Source organism: Bombus flavifrons, chromosome 1 (assembly GCF_040668555.2).
Source record: "Bombus flavifrons isolate JBK064 chromosome 1, iyBomFlav1_principal, whole genome shotgun sequence".
NCBI classification, from domain to species: Eukaryota; Metazoa; Arthropoda; class Insecta; order Hymenoptera; family Apidae; genus Bombus; species Bombus flavifrons.
Window position 1 is genome coordinate 9,903,147 of NC_138442.1, and position 20,663 is coordinate 9,923,809.

The 20,663-nt window shown below is 39.8% G+C and overlaps 4 protein-coding genes across 11 annotated transcripts; 2 read left to right on the forward strand and 2 right to left on the reverse strand.

The window, feature by feature from the left end:
- Positions 1–10: 10 nt before the first annotated feature.
- Positions 11–4,720, reverse strand: LOC138186129 (exopolyphosphatase PRUNE1). 4 transcript variants are annotated; one of them, XM_069125697.1, is made up of 6 exons: positions 4,117–4,720; positions 1,368–1,609; positions 1,010–1,281; positions 643–884; positions 404–565; positions 11–324 (listed from the first exon to the last, which is right to left on the reverse strand). In XM_069125697.1, exons 2-6 carry the CDS (start codon positions 1,457–1,459, stop codon positions 145–147), a joined length of 948 nt encoding a protein of 315 aa, XP_068981798.1. In that variant the 5' UTR covers positions 1,460–1,609; positions 4,117–4,720; the 3' UTR covers positions 11–144. The 4 variants fall into 4 exon arrangements, with proteins under 4 accessions (XP_068981798.1, XP_068981792.1, XP_068981783.1 ...); XM_069125691.1 differs by lacking the exon at positions 4,117–4,720 and adding an exon at positions 2,440–2,723 and having other exon boundaries at positions 1,368–1,503; XM_069125682.1 differs by lacking the exon at positions 4,117–4,720 and adding an exon at positions 2,440–2,719.
- LOC138186039 (inositol polyphosphate-4-phosphatase type I A) lies at positions 2,771–13,176 on the forward strand. 5 transcript variants are annotated; one of them, XM_069125510.1, is made up of 19 exons: positions 2,771–2,894; positions 3,096–3,494; positions 3,758–3,947; positions 5,843–5,935; positions 6,762–6,917; positions 7,002–7,202; positions 7,301–7,455; positions 7,548–7,720; positions 7,824–7,965; positions 8,078–8,193; positions 8,310–8,396; positions 8,493–8,653; positions 8,730–8,913; positions 9,056–10,254; positions 10,533–10,798; positions 10,953–11,170; positions 11,300–11,622; positions 11,754–12,021; positions 12,134–13,176. In XM_069125510.1, the coding sequence occupies exons 3-19, from the start codon at positions 3,830–3,832 to the stop codon at positions 12,264–12,266; spliced, it is 3,993 nt and encodes a 1,330-aa protein (XP_068981611.1). In that variant the 5' UTR covers positions 2,771–2,894; positions 3,096–3,494; positions 3,758–3,829; the 3' UTR covers positions 12,267–13,176. The 5 variants fall into 5 exon arrangements, with proteins under 5 accessions (XP_068981611.1, XP_068981621.1, XP_068981630.1 ...); XM_069125520.1 differs by lacking the exon at positions 5,843–5,935; XM_069125529.1 differs by lacking the exon at positions 3,096–3,494 and having other exon boundaries at positions 2,804–2,894; positions 5,826–5,935.
- Positions 13,177–13,328: 152 nt separating this feature from the next.
- Positions 13,329–17,076, forward strand: LOC138186078 (protein scabrous). The gene is made up of 3 exons (XM_069125601.1): positions 13,329–13,927; positions 14,042–14,381; positions 15,180–17,076. The coding sequence occupies exons 1-3, from the start codon at positions 13,698–13,700 to the stop codon at positions 16,722–16,724; spliced, it is 2,115 nt and encodes a 704-aa protein (XP_068981702.1). The 5' UTR covers positions 13,329–13,697; the 3' UTR covers positions 16,725–17,076.
- Positions 17,077–17,093: 17 nt separating this feature from the next.
- LOC138186150 (zinc finger protein 846) lies at positions 17,094–20,530 on the reverse strand. Its single transcript, XM_069125719.1, has 3 exons — positions 18,747–20,530; positions 18,344–18,523; positions 17,094–18,186 (listed from the first exon to the last, which is right to left on the reverse strand). Exons 1-3 carry the CDS (start codon positions 18,900–18,902, stop codon positions 17,422–17,424), a joined length of 1,101 nt encoding a protein of 366 aa, XP_068981820.1. The 5' UTR covers positions 18,903–20,530; the 3' UTR covers positions 17,094–17,421.
- Between the last annotated feature and the right edge of the window lie 133 nt (positions 20,531–20,663).

Here is a 20,663-nt window from a genome sequence, read left to right on the forward strand (position 1 = left end):
TTTCCTTTTGTTCTTATTTCATTTATTTGAAAGACTGAACTCAAGGAACTGACACTGTCATCTGAAATGTGACTTCTTATAATCTCTCGCATTTTGTCTTTACAAATTCAACTTCAAGCAAGAGATCCTATCACGAATAGTTACTCAGCATCGACACTCCAACGAAACGGTATCTCGAATAATCGGTAAAATTTGTTTTCGTGTGGCACGTAGATTTCTTTGTTCATAAAGGAACAAATTAACATCTCCATCTTCTTGGTGAATTTTTCTAATCAAATTCAATTCGAGAGATGGTTGCGTAGACACCATTAAAGCTTCTATTATCTGTTAATAGTAAAATTGACCCAAGATCGTATCTCTATCGACAGATCGAATAAAATAAAAACGGAAAGATTGTGCTAACCTTATCTCTTAGCCGATTGGCATGAGACGAAAAAACAGCGATATCTCGAGATATTTCTTGCGCATTAAGTTGCACTCCCATTAGAACGACGATCGTAGTGTTTTTACATTTGGCAAAATTTCCAAGACTTTCTAGATGATCCCCTTGTAAATCGAGGAAATCCTAAAGTGCGATATGCAAATTGAATGAATTACAATTCATACGTAAAAGAAGGAATACGTGTATGCTTTAGTTTTTACCTTCACCAACATAGGCAATCCAACAATCGGTATGCCAACAATTACTTTTAAATCTTTGATCAAAAGATCATCGATAGTCAATTCGCTAATGTCAGATTTTGCTTTGACGATTTCGTTAAACACTTTATCTCTGTCTAAATCTAATAGTCCAACTTTTTCCAGAGATTCCACGATTTCCACATCGGCGGGAGTAGCACGATCGGCCTCTTTTGAAAAATTACAAGTATCGACCAAGATTGGACCTATAAAAATTGCAATAACGATTACGTTTAAATAACGCAAAATCAATTTGATGTCTGAATAATATATTCGAGTAAAATTTAATCAAAGCTATCTTGTTTGTTTGCTTGCTGACTTGCTTGCATACCTCTCAGAAGACTCGATATCTGCGAGTCTATTATTTCTGCATGTTTATCGAATAAATTTCGCGCCACTAGCGTCGCGCAACTGCCTACGCTCTCCAGATGTATTTCTCTACCAGGCCACCGCCACCGTTCGTCTTGTGGTCTGTGATCGATTATTTTTACTACAGAATCCATTAGATAAGTGTCTTCGTCCGGAAGGTTATGATGATCAACGAGCACCAGTTCCAATTTCGTTTCCACATTCTTCTTTAAAGCTTTCAAATCTATTTGATCCCTATAATATACATACGATCATCTATCTATACAATTTACTTTCATTTTTTCATTCTATAACATTTGTTAGAAACTCTTATAACTTACCGAAATGTCAGCAAGTTGGAAGGTATGTTATGACGTTTCAAGAAGAATACGACTTCAGTTTTTACACGATACTCTCTTTCAGATATATTCATCAACGGAATAACCACTAAATCTGTTTCGTTCCTTTTAATTCCGTCTAAATATTCAGAAAAAGCTTGAATCAATGCCGATACGGCAGAGTCTAAATCGCAAGATTCATTACCCAAAACGATGCAGATTCTTTTGTAAGCCAGCGGCTTCGACTAAAATAATATACAAACCGATACCTCATTAAATATTTACTTTGTCTCTTCTAAAAATTTTTTATAAAAAGATTTTTGTTCCTATTATACCGATATCTTAGATTATCATCCAATAATTTTATCCACCAGTGTTTATCCCTTTCACTTGTATACTTCGAAATTTGTCTGCTTCGGATTTTCATTTTCAATTCATTTTTACATATAGTTTATAGTTAATTTATGCTGATAAATAACTAAATATCTTATATTTTTCAAGTTTATTTTCAGTTTTCTACACACATATTTAATTTATTATCTAATATCGTTAAATAATACAATAATTCCGGTTTTTTATCTTTTTTTAAGCAAAATAGGATAACATATTTCAATTTTTTAATGATTAACAATTTTAAATGTCTCAAAGATTTGGCGCGTAGAAGATACAAACTGAAACTATCTGTTACATATTACGTCACATGTAACTGCTACCAACTATAGTTGCAATTTGTGCTATTAATTTGTTCGAGCAAAATTTTCTTAAGAAGGATGTAATTACAATTTTTCTCGTCATCTACGTTGTGATAGATATACGTGGTATAAATTTAGACAAGAAATTATGAATGTAAAATTATTACTATAGATATCAAAATATAAATAGATATTGATATCAATATTAATTTTAACATGTTCTTAATGCAATATAAATATAATAACAAAGGAATAATTACGTATTATTTAGTACTTAACTTATTTAGTAGAAGTGAACACGTGTATTATTGTCTTGTTATAATTCACGAAAAATATAACTTTATTCACTACAGCAATCCAATTAAAACAAAACAAAAATTTACCAAGACTGCTTTCGATGCGGATAGAAATGATTCCATGCTTCTTTACTATGTTGCAGGATTTGTTTATGTACATATAATATAACTAATCAACTGACTTCATATATTGTGAATTCATGTCTGTTAATTACGTGTGAATTTTGAGATCTCTTGAAAAAGCTGTCGGTTTATTTGGTTGCTAGTATAGAACAAACAAGTAGATCGTTGTATTAAATATAGAAAAAAGTTAGCAAAGAAACGTATTGAAAATTATTGGCAAGTGCTATTGAATTTTGTCGAGCACATCAAAGCATACTCGGAGGTATTCGAGTTGAATCGGAAATCTTCGTTAATGCACGAAAGATACCGAGATTGAACGAAGCAAACGACAGTATGGCCGCGACCACTTGCTCCTTTGTCTGATAGTCGTTGATAGGTGTCATACGTCGTACGTCGTATGTTTCGAGATGCGAAATACGGTACACATTCATTTCACATTCGTTCGATAGTTATTTTGATCCAATAGCTTTGATCTTTGGATAGATTACTGGTGCATTCACATTTTCTTGCAAGCATGTTTTTTTATTTTCATATTAGCATGAAAATAGACATCGCAACGCGATATATTTGAAATCTGATTAGCGTGATATTAGTTGTCTCACTAGTGATTTTGGTACTAGGAACACGATATACGTCCGACAAGGCTGATTACGGCGAGGAGAAACTGATGGATTATTTGAGAATAATTTTCGAGAGGATATTAGAGCATACTCCCTACACGAAGATGCGATACAATATATCTGCTTGCGGTTCCATCGCTTGTTATCTTTGTTCTGCACTTTCGTTTTTACGTCCCCAGTGATCAAAATTATCTACTTCTCATTACTTATTCGATAGATTAAACGATTCGATAAATAACATATCTTCTCCCAAAATGCATGCTGTTGCGGAGATAGTGAAAATAATGACATTAAAAGAAAAAGAAATGTAAGCGTGGAGTGCGATTATATGAAGGGGGGTTGGGGGTTGGGGGTTGGGGAGAAGGAGAAACATGGAAAAAGATGAGAAAAAAGTACAAGGTGTGTATGGGACAATATAGGTTATAGATTTCAGAGATCGATCTTTATATTCGTTCGCGTTCAGTAGAATTAGGAATAAGGATTAGATGATTTTGTTTTCCATTTCGTTTTATTCCACTGTTCTACGTTCTATTCCGCGTTTCGTTTCCATTTCGTTCCATGTTCCGTTCCGTTTCGTTTCGTTTTTTACTTTGGAAATTTGACGTAACACCGTGAAAGAAAGAGATGCGATACACGTGTCATTAAATGTTTATTCTTGATAGATAACAAGAAAGAAGAGTACGTGATCGCAGATAACGTGGAAGTTACCCACGGGTAGACGGGTGCCTTCCGCGATGCGGTTTAACAAGCAAGAATTGTTGACCCTGGCTACGCAACCTTCACAGAAATTCGAGAAGGAGGGTATATTGTATGTACGCGAACGTCAAGAAGGCTTCTTTCGCAGAACTGAGAGTGAGTGATCAGATTTAGTCCTTGACAAATAGAAATAATATTAGCGTGTTTGGTCGCCTATTTTTTCATCGATTCAATTGTACGTTGTACATGTAATTTTAAATGCTCCAATCAACGCATGTTCTTTCCTTAACTAAGTTGTATATTTGATCATTGAAAATAAACTCACGTGATACGCAAATTCTTCGTCTTGTATTTAATATAGAGCCAACCTATCATCTGTTTTCCAAAAGGATACGATTCGCGCATCACGTACATATATTATCAGTTGGTGAGATTTTAAGTTTTGTGAGATTCGTACAATGCTCGCGTGTATAACATAAGACGCCCGTTTACAGTCACCGATTTACGCGGCTATTGCCATTGCTGCCCTCACCTTCGCCGCTGACTTCAACGCTGACGTCACCGCCGTCTGTATAAGCCAAACGATCATACCATTTTTTTTTTCTCTTTCAATAATTTCCCAAGTATCAACGAACCGTCAAGCGTCAAATATCACGATCCGTTTCAATTTGTCTTTCTTTTCCGCCGAGTACGAAGAATTTGTCGAGCTCTCGTGTAAACCTTTCGAATGCATAAGCATTTAAAAAACCTTTCGTATATTACATACTTACACACGTCGAAGCTACGAAACATCCCGAATCGAATACATATGTATTCCTATTTACACATGTACACGTACTAAGAGCGAAACATTGTTTTATTTACATTGTTATTCCTTTGTTTATCCTTTTGATATTATCCTTGCTGTTATTGCTGTTGTTGCAAAGATTTACCGTGGCTGTTTAATGATTTTATTAAAATATCACATACTGAACAAGTATGAAAATTATTCGATATTAATACACGTTAATACAAATATTGCTACCTTGCTAACAGATATGACAACAATAACAACAATAATAATAATAACACAATTTTGATATAGTGTGTCATTCTGTTGGCGTATACTAGATTTTAATACAATATACATCTAATTTCAATAAATAGCTTGAAAAAAGATGATTGAAAGATACTGTTATGTGTTAGAATACTATTATCCAAGGTACCAGAACATCTTACAAGATGTCATAATGAAGTCAAAATCGTGATTTTATACCTGCATTAAATGGCAATTAACGAATTCGGTATGTCGCGTAGCTACTTGAATATTCTGTGTTTGTATATGTATGTGTGTATATACGTATGTATACATATATATTGTGTATGCATATACACATATGCATATTTTTCTATATATTTATACATATAGTATGTTGCATTTTATACTTAACATCGTAGATTTATTGTACTTTCTATTTTCAAGTTTGTGGACTTGTCAATTATATTTTTATTTTCTTTTTCTATTTTTTGTTTTAAAAACTGATTTCTGCAAATCGAGCATGCTTGGAAATTGTGATTGACGATCGATGGAAGAATCTCCTGTCGGACGTGTGCACGATCGTTCATGGATTGAAACCGTCTCGCTGCGACTCGATCGAATCGCTTATGTTCGCTAAGCAAAGCTACCGCGATACAACCTATTCGAAAATGTTCCTTGTTTTTCTGGCCGAGATCGACTCGAGAGTGGTAACACGTGACAACGCGTATTGCAACAGACGTGATAAGAAAAAGAGGAAAACAAAATTGGATAGTGAGAGAGGGGCAAGGGAAGACGGGTGGGAAGAAGGTAGCGTTCGATCTTCGACTGTAGCTTGTAGTATGTATACTGTATATACTGTATATACTGTATGACGTATACGATCGCCTTTATGACTCGAAGCGAGACGAATAAAACAGCTTGTATCAAGGAATGAAAAGACAAAAACGTACCGCTTAGTGTACAGCCACGTCCGACTGCGTTCAGATATTAGAGCACGTTAATTAAGCTACCTGTAGCTACGTATAATTTGCAGGTACAGGTAAAAAATCTGACAACAAATATCAAAAGGGAAAAACACATAAGACACTACGAGACCTCAGTTGCGTTACAGCCAGTACGAGTAAAGGTATATTGGAGTTTTTTTTGTTTTTCATCCAAAATTTTCTCCTTCACACTGTCTTAACTCGATCAATCGCGATTAACACGCTTCTCGTTACGCGCTAACTTCAGTCCAATCGAATCAAATCAAATTGATTTCTGTCGATCGAGATCTCGTTCGTCCTTTTGTCACGTTTATCGATACTTATATTCTTTTCCTCGATCATGCCATATCCAACCGCCATTCCCATCGGGCACGGTGCTACTCTACTTTTACTGCATACCGTATTTACTCGTACGCGTGTCTTCCTTTAACATTTTCCCTTAATTTTTTCACCTTAATCTCTCGATGTAATAGCACGATTCCGCGTCCGCGTCACATAAACCTTATTATTCTACCTATATTGTTATAGGTCGCATGCATTCTTAGCTTTCTTAGTTCTACAAATGTATGTTCTTTACTCTACTAGTGTATCGCATAGTTGCCTTGTCTGACGAATGCCTAGAAATCGTATCTCCGTGAAACAATAGCGTAGCCAACCAGCCTCAGCCTGTCGTGTGATTTTTGCTTATCCCTTTCCATTTATTTACCTCTGTGACCTATGTGTATGTACATGTATATTGTATATGTATTTACTTGGATGAGTAACTTTGTCGAATATCTTCAACTTGCTACTTATGACTCATTCTCTGTTCCCTTTCTATTTTATTGCACATACATATATCCTTTTCTAGCCCGTTTCTTTCTTCCTAAAGACAGAAGAAAGCAACTTTGGACGAAATACCTGTTTTCATCACAAATGAAAACACGCTAACAGACTAACACGGAGTTGTCGCTCTTCTCTGTTGCATAGTAAGTTTGGAGAGATGGTGCAGATTACGGGGAAACCTATTGTTTTATTTCAAATCACGGGAGCAATGGTCGGAGCCTTTAGGTGTGATAATACTGGAACAATGTTTTGTTCGCATGGAGCAACCGAGCAATCAGATCCCGTATGGATTCAGTATAGGTAAACACATTTGGTTTTTCAAGAAACGACACCCGTAACGTCTCACCAATGAGCAGCAATATAGCAAGAAAGGATTGTTTTCAGTATTCGACGGAGGTTTATTTCAAGCGTTAGGTGCAAATTCGGCCGAGGAGAGGGACAGTTGGTTGCAAGCCCTTCAGCTTGCCAGCTACGAATGTATGCGAAGTCAGTTATTGGCATTGCAGCAACGCATAGAAGCGTTCAGTGGGCACAAACACGACACCGACATCCAAATGTTACGCTTGCAACGTGGAATTTCGACAGGTTCGCCATCTTCGTCTTTCTCTTACTCTATCCTTCCTAATAGGTATTTATTATTCTAGTTGTTTCGAAGCTGTCATCGGACTTGACCCCTGTTTCAGATCCTGCCGAAATACCGATATGCGAGATATCGTTGGCATGCGACAACCTCCTTTGCGACGGTCACGGTCGACCACCTAATCCGGTTCTAGAGGTAGATGTGCAAGTGAAAAGTTCAAAAACTTGGATCAAATATGCGCGAACAGAGGTAGTAGAGGTAAATTTCTAAACAAACTGATTCCAGTGTGTTATATTGCTTAGTTTTAATACCAATCTCTCCCTCTCTCTCTCACACATAAAAACACACAGCGAAGCAGCAATCCCGGTTTTCTAACGACTGTCAGTTTCCGAGCTAGCGACGGGCTAACCACGGAAACCAAAGTGAGGATAACCGCTTACGATGTCAGGGAACGCGTGAGCCAAACGGCGACACCGATTGGAAGCGCGATCGTGACGTTGAACGCGATTCAAGATACACCTAGGTAATTTGACCGACTCTTGTTTCGATCTTTTTACTCGTCCCTCGATTTCCTTACCAATTTTCCCACTCTATCGCCTCTCTGACTAGTGATCGAACGTTTTTAGATTGAGGATACCTTTGAAGTCGGCAAAAACAACAACTGTTGGCTTTTTGACGATCAACGTGTGGAATTTGGAAGCGGAAGACAGAGGGAACAGTACAGAAAGTACCCCATCCAAGGAACCTTCTTGCGGAATGAATCATCAGGTAAATATCGACCTATTGTCAATTTTCCCTTTCATCGCTAGATTTTTCATGTTCTATAGTCCCTCTTTTTGTTCCTTTCATTCCGGTGTGTGTATATGTTGATTTTTCTTAGGTACTTTCGCACAGACGATCACAATCACTACCACCTAGATTGGGAACTAAAATCAAGTTGCCGCATCAAGGACAACTCAAGCTTCTCTTTGCTAATCCATACATACAAACATACAGGTACAATTAATAATAAATTAATAATAAATTAAATTGGCGTGTATCTTTTCTTTCTTTCTTTCTCTCTTCTCTCCTTTCGTCACATTTCTCTGGAATCGCGTGCATCGTCGTTTCAGGTTTCACTCTGGTTTAGGCGGCGATATTTGTGTACACGAAATCATGGCAGAGAGTAAACTTTGTTTCCAATTCCCACAGCATTTACTGTGAGTATTCCTCGTTTACCGTAATATATTGTTTCGCGTAAGCTTGCTTCACGAATCAAGTAGATAACATAGAAAATATTTTTTCCATTTCTACAGTGCAATTTGGATTCAAGAAGAGAAAGAACTGCTACAAGAAGTAGCCGGCATGGGTGAACTACGAGAGCCCTGGCATACAAAGCAAATCGAATTGCTTGATCGCCATCTTCATCTTTTACATCTTTATTCACAAGCTAAAGAGAATTTGGCCGCGTTCAAAGGTAAACGAAAACGTTTACCATATGAAACGCTCTATCTCGTGCGCCTCACTAATCGTTGAAATAATAACATCTCTAGGAAGTTATTTCAAGCGATCGTCGCGCAGAAACGATAGGACGCTCGAATTTGCACCTGTCAACTTACACCTTCAAAGAATGTGGGTGCATAACGATACGTTAAACAGATGCGGATTTTATGACTTTATCACTGTCGGAGCATTCACTGCGCATTCGCATAAAAGTAAAAACGGCGGACTCATCAGGTAACTTATATATAAACTATAGAGTTTGAACAGTGTGAATAGAATCGGAGGACGAGTGGATCAGAGAATGGATAGATCGATAGATGATTAGGTAAATATGTAGAATATATCCTTATATCGTTGACTGTATACCGTTTGACAGGTTGCTGCAAGCGCTAAAAGAATCGCCAACGCGTGGCAATCAGTTGTATCAAGGAACATCGAAGATAACGATGGCACACGATGCTATTCAAGCAATTAAGCAACTCCGGCGAGACGTTGTCGACGCTATGCGTGCTTTGATGAAACTCGCGAAAGACAAACAAACCAGTGGAATGTTACCAATTTGCGAAGATATGATCACAAAGACCAGAATTTTACTCAGTCTGTGGGATCCTGGCTTGGTCGAAGAAGCATTAACTTTTCTAGAAGAATACAAAGTAGCCAAGGTTCATGAAACTTCGAACGAAAACTCTCTGAATTTAGACTTTAAAACGAACCAATCATTGTCTCCTTTTAAAAGAATTACGCAACAGTTGAACTTTGACTTGAAAAGTCCGGACTTTGACGATTTCGTTACACCCGATACTCCGGAATGTGTGAGAGATCTGTGGACAAAAGAGAACGAGAAAAACGGTTATACGGCCTCGTTTCCCTCGAAAAACGAACACGTTCATGTGAACCATCACGTTAACACCACTAATCAAGATAACGTTACCGATGGAAAGGACGAAGAAAATTTTGTTATTTTTCCTGATGTCGAAAATGAAGCTAAAAATTCGGAAATTATCGAAACTTGCGCAGAAACGTCAACCAGTGAAAACGTCAACGACGACGCCGATGACATCAACGACAGTGGGAACAATCCCGTCGTTAGCGATACTATCTTGGCTACGAATGCTAGCAAATGCGAGGACAACGAGGAACGAGAGGCGGATATCAAAGGCGACATTGATCCATGCAAACGGTTCCTAGATACTCAAAAGATGTGCAATTCACCGTCTGCTAATTACTACAAACCTACTGACGAACCCGAGCCGTGGGATCTGACCCAATTAAATATCGAGGCGAGTGTAATGTGTTTAGTCTCGAAAGTTAAGTTTCTTTGTGGAAGATGTAGTAGTCCGGCTGTACGGTTGCGGAATAAAAATATCGTAGGTAGATCGCATAGCTTGAAAGGATGCGCTCCGACTAATCGTAACAAAACTGTTCATGTTGTGACGATTCAACCGAAAAACGACATTAAGAATAACGACGAATCGAGCAAGTTACTCGATGCATCTGTGGAAAATCGTTCGAATTTTCGACAACAACCGAGTCCAGGTTCGGAGAAGATACCAGCCTTTTCTAAAGCCAAAGAAGGTAAAAAACTAGATTGTCGATAATCCTTCGCAACTTTGATTCCTATCGTTTAACTAGTGTTTCTATTGCGTGAGAACCACGATTCGTTATCTTACTATATTTACGTATTTGCAGATGTAGAAATCACGTTTTTTTTTTTAAATATTTAAATCTAGTCTAAGAAAATGTATAAAAGAAAGAAAAGAACAAACAAATTAGAAAAGTATTGATTGATAAATCGGTAATTTTATTCTTGGTTCGTGTATACGAGTAAACATAGTATTGTGTTTGTTTTAAAGTGTGCCAAGCTGTCGATTCGATGACGCGAATGATTAAAAGCAATTCGGGGCAAAGGAACAAATTCACCGAAGGCTTAGATTTTGCCTCAATCGTCGATTGGACTAGCGAGCTCAGGCCGAGTATGAAAAAATTACGCCAAGCTATGGATGGATTGCTGAAAACTGCTCGATTGACGCATTCAGTATTTAGAGTGCAAGAGGATCCGAAAATGGCTCAACGCGCTTGTAACGTTCGGTACAGGCGAGACGTATGCTTTAGTCAAGCGGTAAGTTTTTTTTACCTCTCTTTTTGCCTCTACTACTCTTCACTTGATTGATTACGCTTCCCTCGATCACTTCATCACTCGGTGATTCTTTCACTTAACAGTTTCTTAACAGTTGGATAACTATACATGTAATAATCTCGAGTCGTGATTTCAGTTGACTAGCTTGGTATCGGGATTGATGGCAAAGCTTTGGTGTCAAAGACCCGATCCCATGTTTCTTCTAATCTTGACCACCCTTGGTCCTTTGGTCTCGTTCGAGGGACTTGTCAGTTATTACGGAGACGAGATAGATATGTGGGGAGACATGACTGTAGCGGTAGAAGATATGCATACCGTAACTTTCACGCTGACTAGGTGTGGAATTGAACCGAGGTTAGTATTGCCGTCTGTGTCTCGGTATTAATTCAAGCTGTTCATGACAATCGGATATTGACGAATCTCGAATACATAAAAGCGAATACATATATTCTGCAACGATAAATAGTCGCACAAATGTTTCAGGTTCGAGGGAAATTGTAACGCTCCGTTTCAACAACCACTACCAAGAGTACTCGGTTCTCGAACAGCACTAACAGTGGTACTTCCTGTGCCGGATGCGATCTATTCTCTGCTGCCGTTGGTTCCTTCTTCTCGGCAAACGATTTCCTTCAATGTTACCCCGGTCTTCTTTAATGTCGGTATTAACGAAATGGCCTCCCTGGCGGAGAGTCTCGGAACCACGAAACCACAGGAAAAAAGCAATATGGATAATTTCGAAAGACTGAACGAGTATTATTTGCGTTTCAAGAAACTGAATTTGCCAACGGAAACGTCGTCAAAACGACGTAAGATTCTTCTATTCGTTTCTTTAAATATCTTAGTATCTAAATGTATAGTGGTGTTCAATTCGCTCACATCCTCACACACTTTCCGTTCATTCACTTTTCCTCTATGCTTTATCATTTTAATCCATTAGTTGGTGCAAGATCGCCGCTCGGCCAAACGTTAGCAGAACTGATGACAAATCTAAAGACAAGTGTCCAGGCCAAAGTAAACAAGAACGTGGAGGTGTTACAATTATCCTCACAAATTTGTCGAAGAATGCGCGGTTTGAGGTTTACCAGCTGCAAAAGCGCAAAGGATCGCACCGGGATGTCAGTAACACTGGAGCAAGTGAACATCTTGACTGCCGAATATCATCTGGCCGAACACGAATACATCAGAGCGCTCGACTGCATGCGAAGGTTAATTTCTTCTATCGAATATGAAATTTCATCTAGATAGCAGTAACTATTGTTTCCTAATAATATATAAACGGAAAACAGTACCACTGAGAATACTTGTTTCTAATTGCAGCGAAGGATGTCGACGGGAAAACACGTGGAAAAATATCGGAATTCGGAAATACGCGTTCAATAGCTTGCAGATACTGACATTTCCGAAACTGTATCGGCCACCGACAGGAACTTATGGATCCGCACAAACTTAAAAATTTCATTCGTAACAAAGCACGATTTTTCCACAATACGCACGATGTGAATGTGCGATCGAACTTGATTCGAATGATTATGAAAAAGAAAAAGTTGTTATGCGTGTGCGTGTACGACTGTGTGTGCGTGATCGATTCATCATAGAAACGAAAGAGAGTGCCATTTTATTTAATACTATCGCGTGTTAGCATAGAGATTATGAAATTTTGAAATGATGTATTTTTATTATTTCTGTACATAGAATTTTACCATAGGTAAGGATATACTCGTATATAAAAAGCGATGAAACAGTATATATATAAAAATTTTATCGAAATTCACGTTATGTGCCAACAGTTATATATATATATATATTATATATATATAATATATATATATATGTTATCGTAATTTATTAAAAGGAGGTGGGTGTGTGCTCCACCACGGTAACGACCGTGTTCCGTTAAGTAGGATATATATTTTTTCGTCGGCAAAGTTATATTGTTCGATCGTCTATTAACGTCCTTGCCCTTAGCGTCTTCCGATAAAGCGCAATGGATATCGAGAATATGACGATAGATGGTGCGAGTTCAAGAATGTAGCAATTGAAAGATTACGTTCGAGGATTAGATTTGACGAATCAAAAGAAATGCTTTTAGCTTTGGAAACTGATTGTTCGATCAAAGTAGAGATGACACGTGAGAGTGACGACGCATTGAATCACATCGGTGTTTGTAATATACATATGTAATACTAGACTCGAGACCGCAACTGAAAAGTGCGTAAGTGCGGGATCGTGCATATTTCCAGTAAAAGTATACAAATTTTAGATTCTATCAGGGTAACAGTTGTATTTTAAATAAACTATTATCCTCTGATTTACGTACATAAAAACGGACACCAAAGGAAATGAGATACGTATATATACAAGTTTTCTCTGACTCGATTTACTCTTCCTGTTTTCATTAACCGTTTTACGACGAAATTGGACGCGCGGTAATGAAATTGACTCGCAACGTATGGCCATGTGGAAATATAATTTCTTAATCGATGAGTGGAACGCCGTTAATGATTCGTGAAGATTTCGACGAACCGAAGAATGTTGAGCGGTAAAGGATCGGTAACGGTGTGACGAAGGCGGCACAGCTTGCAGGCACGAGACAATGCATGGCCATGGAGCACGTTGACTGCGTTAGCAAGCGGACACCTGCTCCTTGTGCTCTCTACCCCCAACCTTTCATGAGAAGGACGATATAAAACTGGTAGGGCGGCTGTCGGTTAAGCCAGTGAGGTTTCGGTGGTCGAGTCGGTTACGTTCGACGTTTGACGATCGCAAAAGAAAAAAAATTATCGTCGCGTCGATCCGCAGGTCATATCTAATAACGAAAGAGATCCTTGTAGTTGGCCGATGCTGTTTCACTTTCGATGCTAATAACGCGATCAGTCGAAATATGAATAGGAAAGATTGGCTGTTGTGCGTAACGTTGGTTACGATTATTACCCGGAAAGAAACTTGCGGCGATGAAAATGTTTCCGATGCTATAAGGTCGCTACGGGAACAAGTAAACGCTCTTCTCGATCATCGACAACAGGATTACAACGCTCTCGAGGCAAGCTTGAAGCGTGCGATCGAGAAAAATACAGAGTTGTTCGTTCTAAAGAACGAAATCAAACAACTGAGGTAAAAGAAAATGTTTGTTGGTTTGTTGTTGTTGCATCGTGCGCTCCATAGCTGGTCGATTTCCAATTAACGAGCAGGATCTCTGCTCTGGTGGTGGTGTGTTCTCGTTCTCAGAAAGGAAGTGATCTCTCTACGTGGCGGTAACGGGAACGAGGCGAAAAACGAAAGGTTGCGAGTGAGATGGCTAGGAAGCGCGGTGACCGAACTTCAAGGCGAAGTTGCCCAAGTTCTTCGTACAAGAAACGCGAGCGAAGAACTTGCCGAGAGATCGAGAATGAAAGGCGAGCTATCTCTATTGAAGGGAGACGTAGCTGCGGTTGGAAGAGGAATTGGAAATCTCGGCGGCAGAATCGCCAAAATCGAAGCGATTCTCGGAACGATTCGCGTTGATATCGCTGCGATGAAGGAACGCTTTAGTCTGTTGTTTCGCACCTGCGCCGACATTGCCAGTCAGGTAACATTGTCGCGTCCTCTTTTTTTCATCCTTCTCTTTTCCACTTCCACTTTCTCCCGAGCTTTACATTTTTCTTTTTCTCTCTTTTTCCATTCTGCCATCTTGTTCATTCTTGCGTTCGCCGCGTGGCCACCTGCTCGTGCCCGATCGATCGCACGCGCATCTGCCACTCTTTCTCTTCCTTTCCTTTCCTTTTTTCTCTTCCTTTTTCTCTTACCATCTTCTTCCCTTCCTACCAACCCCACCCCTTTCTCGTCGTATCCCTGATTGCAAATGGTTGTGCGCTGTAAGTACTCACATACATACACTTAGTTACCTTCTTTTAAGACAGCTGCAGAAACTCTGTAATTCGATGTACGTAAGTATTATACATATATCGCGTCCATCGTGCACGTAGAATGCCGACAAACCGAAACACCTGCTGTTTCCAGCCGCTTCGTGCGTCAGCCAATCCAAATCGATTTCAGTGGCAGATCGTTCCATCGTTCTGCAGCTGCTCTTCAAAACTTTCGTCTTTGTTTCGCTTGGCTATCGGTTTCATTTTCATCGGTCCCTTTCTTTCAGTCCCTTTTACATTCCGCCCTCTTCTCGTCCTTTGTATTTTATTTCCTATATCTTCTCCTATATCTTGCCTCGTGCTGTCGCCTCTTTTCCTCTACGCGATTCTCCGCAAATTCCTGACAGATTTTCGTCTACTCTAGAACGAATACTATTGAAACGTGTAGAACTACCTTACGTATAATAACACGAAACTAATTGATAGTAACGTTCAATAACAAGATATAATTTGAATTTCAGTTGAATTCCATGCAAATTGAGGTAAAGTCTCTTAAATGCGAATCGTTTTCCGCTAATGTGGCAAATTCGGTGGCTCAACGTAACGGAGGAGGAGCAGGAGAAGAAGAAGCGGAAAGGAAGACGAGAACAACGGCAGCAGCGGTATCGTCGTATTTTAGTGGAATGGTTACAAGGGATAGCGATCGCGAGACTACAGCTGCCGCGTCGTACAGTGTACGATCCTCTCGGCGCAGGTTCGCGAGAAAACACGGATATTGGAAAAGAAAGGAGGAGGCGCATCGAACGCGGCTGGACGATCGTTTAAAGAGTCTGGAGCGTAAAATTTTGTTGTCGGCTCGGAGACGAGCGTCGTTGGAAAAGCGTATCGCCACGTACGAGAATCAAGAATGGACGAGTTTGAGTAAACGAATAAAAAGCTTGGAAAAGGGTCACGTCGAATTGTCCCGCAAAATTTCAAATGTTACCGAGAATGGATTTTTCACGAAGAAAGTGAACGAATCGCTTGGCTCACGACTGATCGACTCGTTGCGAACTCTGGAGGACGTTATGGAAACGAACAACTCGTTCGTGAGGAGAGAATTGACACGGCTCGATGTAAATGCCGCTCGAAAAGCTGCTGAACTTTCGTTAACCAGGGAAGAGCTAAGCAATTTACGTCGCACCGTGCAAGCGTTAAGCGTAAGCGCGTCTAAGCTTCAAGAGAGGAGCGACAAACAACAAGAGGCGATCGATCGATTAAACGGTATCCATTCGACGACTGATTTTCAGAGATACTTGTCGAGTATCGCGTCGGATACCATAACCACAACCACAACTACTACCACCATCTCGTCATCATCGTCGTCGTTATCGTCCGACAACTCGTTGTTCTCGAGTTTCGAACACCTGGAGGATCGATATCATTTAATTGGGAAGAATTTGACGGGCGATTGCGAACAAACGACAGCGAACGAACCTATGGACGGGCTGCGACTTTCGGAAGCAGGCAAAGGAGGCAGACCGATGTTGGTGTTTTGTCGCGGAGGTTGGATGGTGATAGCGCGTCGTATCGATGGGACTCTCGACTTTGATCGAAACTGGAACGATTATTCCGTCGGGTTCGGCTCTCCGGTTAGTGAGTATTGGATCGGCAACGAAATCCTTCACAGGCTGACCAATCACGGTGACAACTGCACCAGCCTTCGAATCGACATGTTGGACATTTACGGAGAACGTTGGCGCGCGGAATATCAGTCGTTCAGAGTCGAATCTGAGGAGACCGGTTACAGGTTAGATGTTTACGGGTATTCCGGAAACGCAACTGACGCTCTCTCCTATCAGAACGGTATGTCATTCAGCGCGAAAGATCGAGACATGGACGCTAGCACGACTCATTGCGCGAGAAACTATCGCGGTGGATGGTGGTTTAGTCGATGTCAACACGCCAACCTCAACGGCAAATATTCCCTAGGTCTTACGTGGTTCCGATCGGACACCAATCGATGGATGTCGATCGCTTCATCGGAAATGTCTTTACGCAGAAACTCTGATTGTCGATCCCGATAGCGTTTTACTTGATTTGATTCGATTCGATATCGAACCACCTTCTTTTCCATACCAAAGACTTTTGTTAATCGTCGCATCGCAGCTGCTCGTTTGCTCGTAAGCGGTCCAGATACTCGAACTTAAACGATAGATCGCCCGGGTACGCTACCTCTTTAATTATTATCGCCGTTATTATTCGCGATTTTGTCCCTTGGAAAATATTCTTCGTTCCAGCTATTTCAACGTTTATATACCCCTATATGTATAATCGTCTACGAAAATAATCGCGAGTCAAACCAGATATCGCCATGATTAGCGTTCTAGAAAACTGTTATTTCGATACGATAACAGTTAATTATTCCCTTGTACGAAATAAATAAATTACTTTTTCCTCTGGTGTTTACATCTTTACTACTTTAACCATCTTGCATCTTACGCTATTATCTTGTGCAAGTTGTTTCTTTTCCTTACTGGAAATCCCCCTTCCCTTTGCATCAATGCGAAAGAAACGAGTTTGCTCTTTAATATGCATCATTATCATTATCATCATCATCGGAATGCCCAAGGATTGGAATCATAGTGTCGGAATGCGGTACCGATCCCGATGAAATTCAGTGGGGTCAGGTCAGAGATTATCGTTCTTTTATACACACGTGTAATATATATATATATAATATATTATATATTATATATATATTATTTATTTTACTTATATCTTCTACTTATTCTTACATCGTTTCTTATGAACGAACAAGCTGCCAGAACTTGCATAGGAAGCACCACATGCCTTACAAACATATGGTTTTTCTCCCGTGTGAGTGAATACGTGTTCCTTTAAATATTTGTGTCGATAAAAAGACTTGCTACAAATTTCACAATGATAATTTGCCTCGCCGGAATGCAGTCTCAAGTGATATTTCAAACCGTTCGAAGAGGCGAACGTCGCGCTGCAAAATTGACAGACGAACCGTTTGTCACCCGCGTGAATTTTCTCGTGTCTCTTCGTGTAACTGGGAATCACGAATCTTTTGCCACAGTATCGACAGGGATAAGACTTTACGGCATTGTGCGATTTCAAGTGAAATCGCAGTCCAGATTTCGAAGCAAACGTTTTACTGCAAATGTCGCATAGATACCGTACTTGCGTCGCCATGGACGTCGCAGTATCACCGTAACTTTGCACGTTAAACACGTTACCGCCACCGCCATCGCCATCGCCACCGCTTTCTTTCGACACGCGATTTTCCTCGTTGTTTTCGCTTTTTCCTTCTTCAACGTGACATCGTTCGACAAGCTGACGTCGTGACAATCTCGCCATCGTCTTTCCATCTGTTTTTGCATCTTCGCCACATACGATTTCCGATTTTCGCCAAAGATGCGTTGAATTTGAATTTTCCTCCTGTTTTTTTTCGAATGTACTTTGCGTTTTCGAGTCGGTCGTTTCGGGTCTCGTAGTACACGCATACTTTCCAATGCTGCGATCCTGCAATCGCGACACATTAGAAAAGCATTAAAATCCGTGATGTGCACCGTTTTCTATATAATTACCAAGTAATCTTTTAATCGGTGCCTTCCCAGAGTTTCCAAAAATAACTTGTATTAAACTTACACAATATTGATTAAGTATTAATCTTACTTACCGAACCGATCTTCCAATTGGATTCATTTATAGAAACTGATTTGTTTGCGCGGCACGATTCGTACCGTAATCTTAAGACGCGGTCCGATCTTCTGCATTGTTCGCGAAATTCGAATGTAACGGCTATCTTCCCTTCGCATTCGCGACAAATCGTCTTTGGCAGTCTGTCGTCTTCAAACAGCTAACCCAAATATATGCGTATATATAAAAAAGTTATAGACGAATAGTGCGTCGTAAAAGCGTACCATGTGTACATATATATGTAATTACGTATAAAAGCATCGTGTATCAAACATGTAAAACGACAAGAAATGAAAAAGAAGAAGAAAAAGCAGTGATCGATGAACCGGTGAAGAAAGAAAGAATAAAAATTGTAACGTAAAAAGTATGGGGAAACTACTTACCCTTATGGGGCAGCAATCTCGAATGCGAGAACGCAACTGTTTCGAGGTTTCTCCGTCGTCAAATATCGATATTAAACGATTTTCTACGCGAAGGCATAACCTACATGTTCCACTGTTCGATGTGCAGGGTTCCGCGTAGTCTACCAACTGGTTCATCCTTTCTGTTATTATCGCTGTTGCTCCTTATAATTAATACGATAAGGTTATTCGTTCAGATACTCGTTTCATCAAACGTACGACACACTCGCACACTGTTTCGTGATACGTGAAACTTGGTTAGGGAAGCGAAGCCGCATGTCCAGCGTTTCACCGTTTATCCCTCCTGCTGTAGCCCAGTAGCTCTTCGCTATTCAATATTTCATTCACAAATTTCGCGTTTCGTTTCATTAACGATTACTTTGTTCGTGTCTCTTGTTAATCTGTAGTATCCGAAACGGCGTAAACAAGGTGGAAGATACATTAAATCAAGTAGCATCATTTTTATTATGGTACATCCTTCGAAAGAGATACACGAAATATACATAATAACAAGAACGGACGATCGAAGAACGGACTAAAGTTAGTCGAGAAAGGAAGTCGGTTGCGAAAGACATCACGGAGAATGATCGATCGCGTTCGACACTTAATCTCGATAGGAAATCTATTGAGCACGTTACTCGTTGCGTGTATTCGCATTTACACATAGAAAATTACAGAATACAATGATAACAATAATGACAATGGGAACATCGTAATTGATCGTAAACGGCGAATTGCGTTAGATTTCGATGCAGTCGATCTTCGGTACATGCCTACCACGAGGTGCCGTTTCTTTTCAACCGTTACTGGTATATCGTATTGTATCGTATCGTATCGTATCGTATCTAACGATAAGTAGCAATACGCTCGCGACAGTTCCTCAGTCTTACAGTCACCCCACGGTATTATCACGCTTTCGTCTGCATCGAAAAGGGAGGTACGATCGTTTCAACTTTTAAACGGTTCACAGCCGTTGTACTGTGTAAAATCGGAACGGTCAAGGTGGAATAGAATAGACTTTAGGAAGAAGGATGGAAGAAATAAAGAGAAGGGAATATAGGTGAAAAATGGAAGAAGCGACAAACAACACGACAAAGTGGACGAAGGAAAACATTCGATGGGAAGAATAATACGGTCGACGTTATCGATCGACGACAGGTACTTACTTACTTACACACGACAGGTCAAAGAAATTTACGTTCTAGAATTGGAAAATTTCAATATTCGGCGTAGCTCCGCAATCGAATATGATTGTCATTTTCTGTTTGTACGATACAGTCGCGATACTTGGAATACGTGAGATCCTGAGACTCGCTTTCTCGCCGATAAACCGATGATAGCCGAAGCGATATTACACGAACAACCGTTCAAATGTTTTCCGCAATTACAATTCCGCCAATTAATTATTAAGAGATGATTCACAGGGACGCAAACATCATTCCGGCCAATGAAATTCAATGGAATTCGGTTTAAAAGTGGCATCAACTTTTTCGCGAGTTCTCGATCTCGATGATGATTGTCAACGATTATCCAAGATTGTCCAAGATTGTCCAAGATTGCCGAAAATTGCCCAAGATTGTCCACGCAGTTCTATCTCAACGATACTATTCGTTTCTGATCACGTAGATCGTGATCTAGCAAACGAAAACTAGTTCTTAGCGCGAATCTTAAGGACACTTTGTTTTCTAGTGCCGCGTCATTATCCAGAAAAGCAGTCAGTCTCCTGCGCTGCGATTTGCCTGCTATTACGTTCCTAAATACTCTTACGTTTAACTCTTACGTTAACGTTAACATATTTATCTTCTCCGTTTTTCCATTCTCTTACATTTTCACGATTCTACGCATATCGTCTCGTACACAACACACGCACACACCTGCATACGTTCCAAAATATACTAT

Excerpts from the sequence above, each read along its gene's own strand:
- LOC138186078 (XM_069125601.1), top strand. The coding sequence starts at position 13,698 with ATGAATAGGAAAGATTGGCTGTTGTGCGTAACGTTGGTTACGATTATT. Across the intron at positions 13,928-14,041 it reads AACGAAATCAAACAACTGAG|AAAGGAAGTGATCTCTCTAC; the intron begins GTAAAAGAAAAT and ends TCTCGTTCTCAG. Across the intron at positions 14,382-15,179 it reads GCGCCGACATTGCCAGTCAG|TTGAATTCCATGCAAATTGA; the intron begins GTAACATTGTCG and ends TTTGAATTTCAG.
- LOC138186129 (XM_069125682.1), bottom strand. The coding sequence starts at position 2,475 with ATGGAATCATTTCTATCCGCATCGAAAGCAGTCTTG. Across the intron at positions 885-1,009 it reads GATATCGAGTCTTCTGAGAG|GTCCAATCTTGGTCGATACT; the intron begins GTATGCAAGCAA and ends CAATTTTTATAG. Across the intron at positions 566-642 it reads GATTGCCTATGTTGGTGAAG|GATTTCCTCGATTTACAAGG; the intron begins GTAAAAACTAAA and ends ATCGCACTTTAG.
- LOC138186150 (XM_069125719.1), bottom strand. The coding sequence starts at position 18,902 with ATGAACCAGTTGGTAGACTACGCGGAACCCTGCACATCGAACAGTGGA. Across the intron at positions 18,524-18,746 it reads GAGATTGCTGCCCCATAAGG|CTGTTTGAAGACGACAGACT; the intron begins GTAAGTAGTTTC and ends TATTTGGGTTAG. Across the intron at positions 18,187-18,343 it reads CCAATTGGAAGATCGGTTCG|GATCGCAGCATTGGAAAGTA; the intron begins GTAAGTAAGATT and ends TCGCGATTGCAG.
- LOC138186039 (XM_069125510.1), top strand. The coding sequence starts at position 3,830 with ATGCGGTTTAACAAGCAAGAATTGTTGACCCTGGCTACGCAACCTTCA. Across the intron at positions 7,966-8,077 it reads CTTGCGGAATGAATCATCAG|GTACTTTCGCACAGACGATC; the intron begins GTAAATATCGAC and ends GATTTTTCTTAG. Across the intron at positions 11,623-11,753 it reads GGAAACGTCGTCAAAACGAC|TTGGTGCAAGATCGCCGCTC; the intron begins GTAAGATTCTTC and ends TTAATCCATTAG.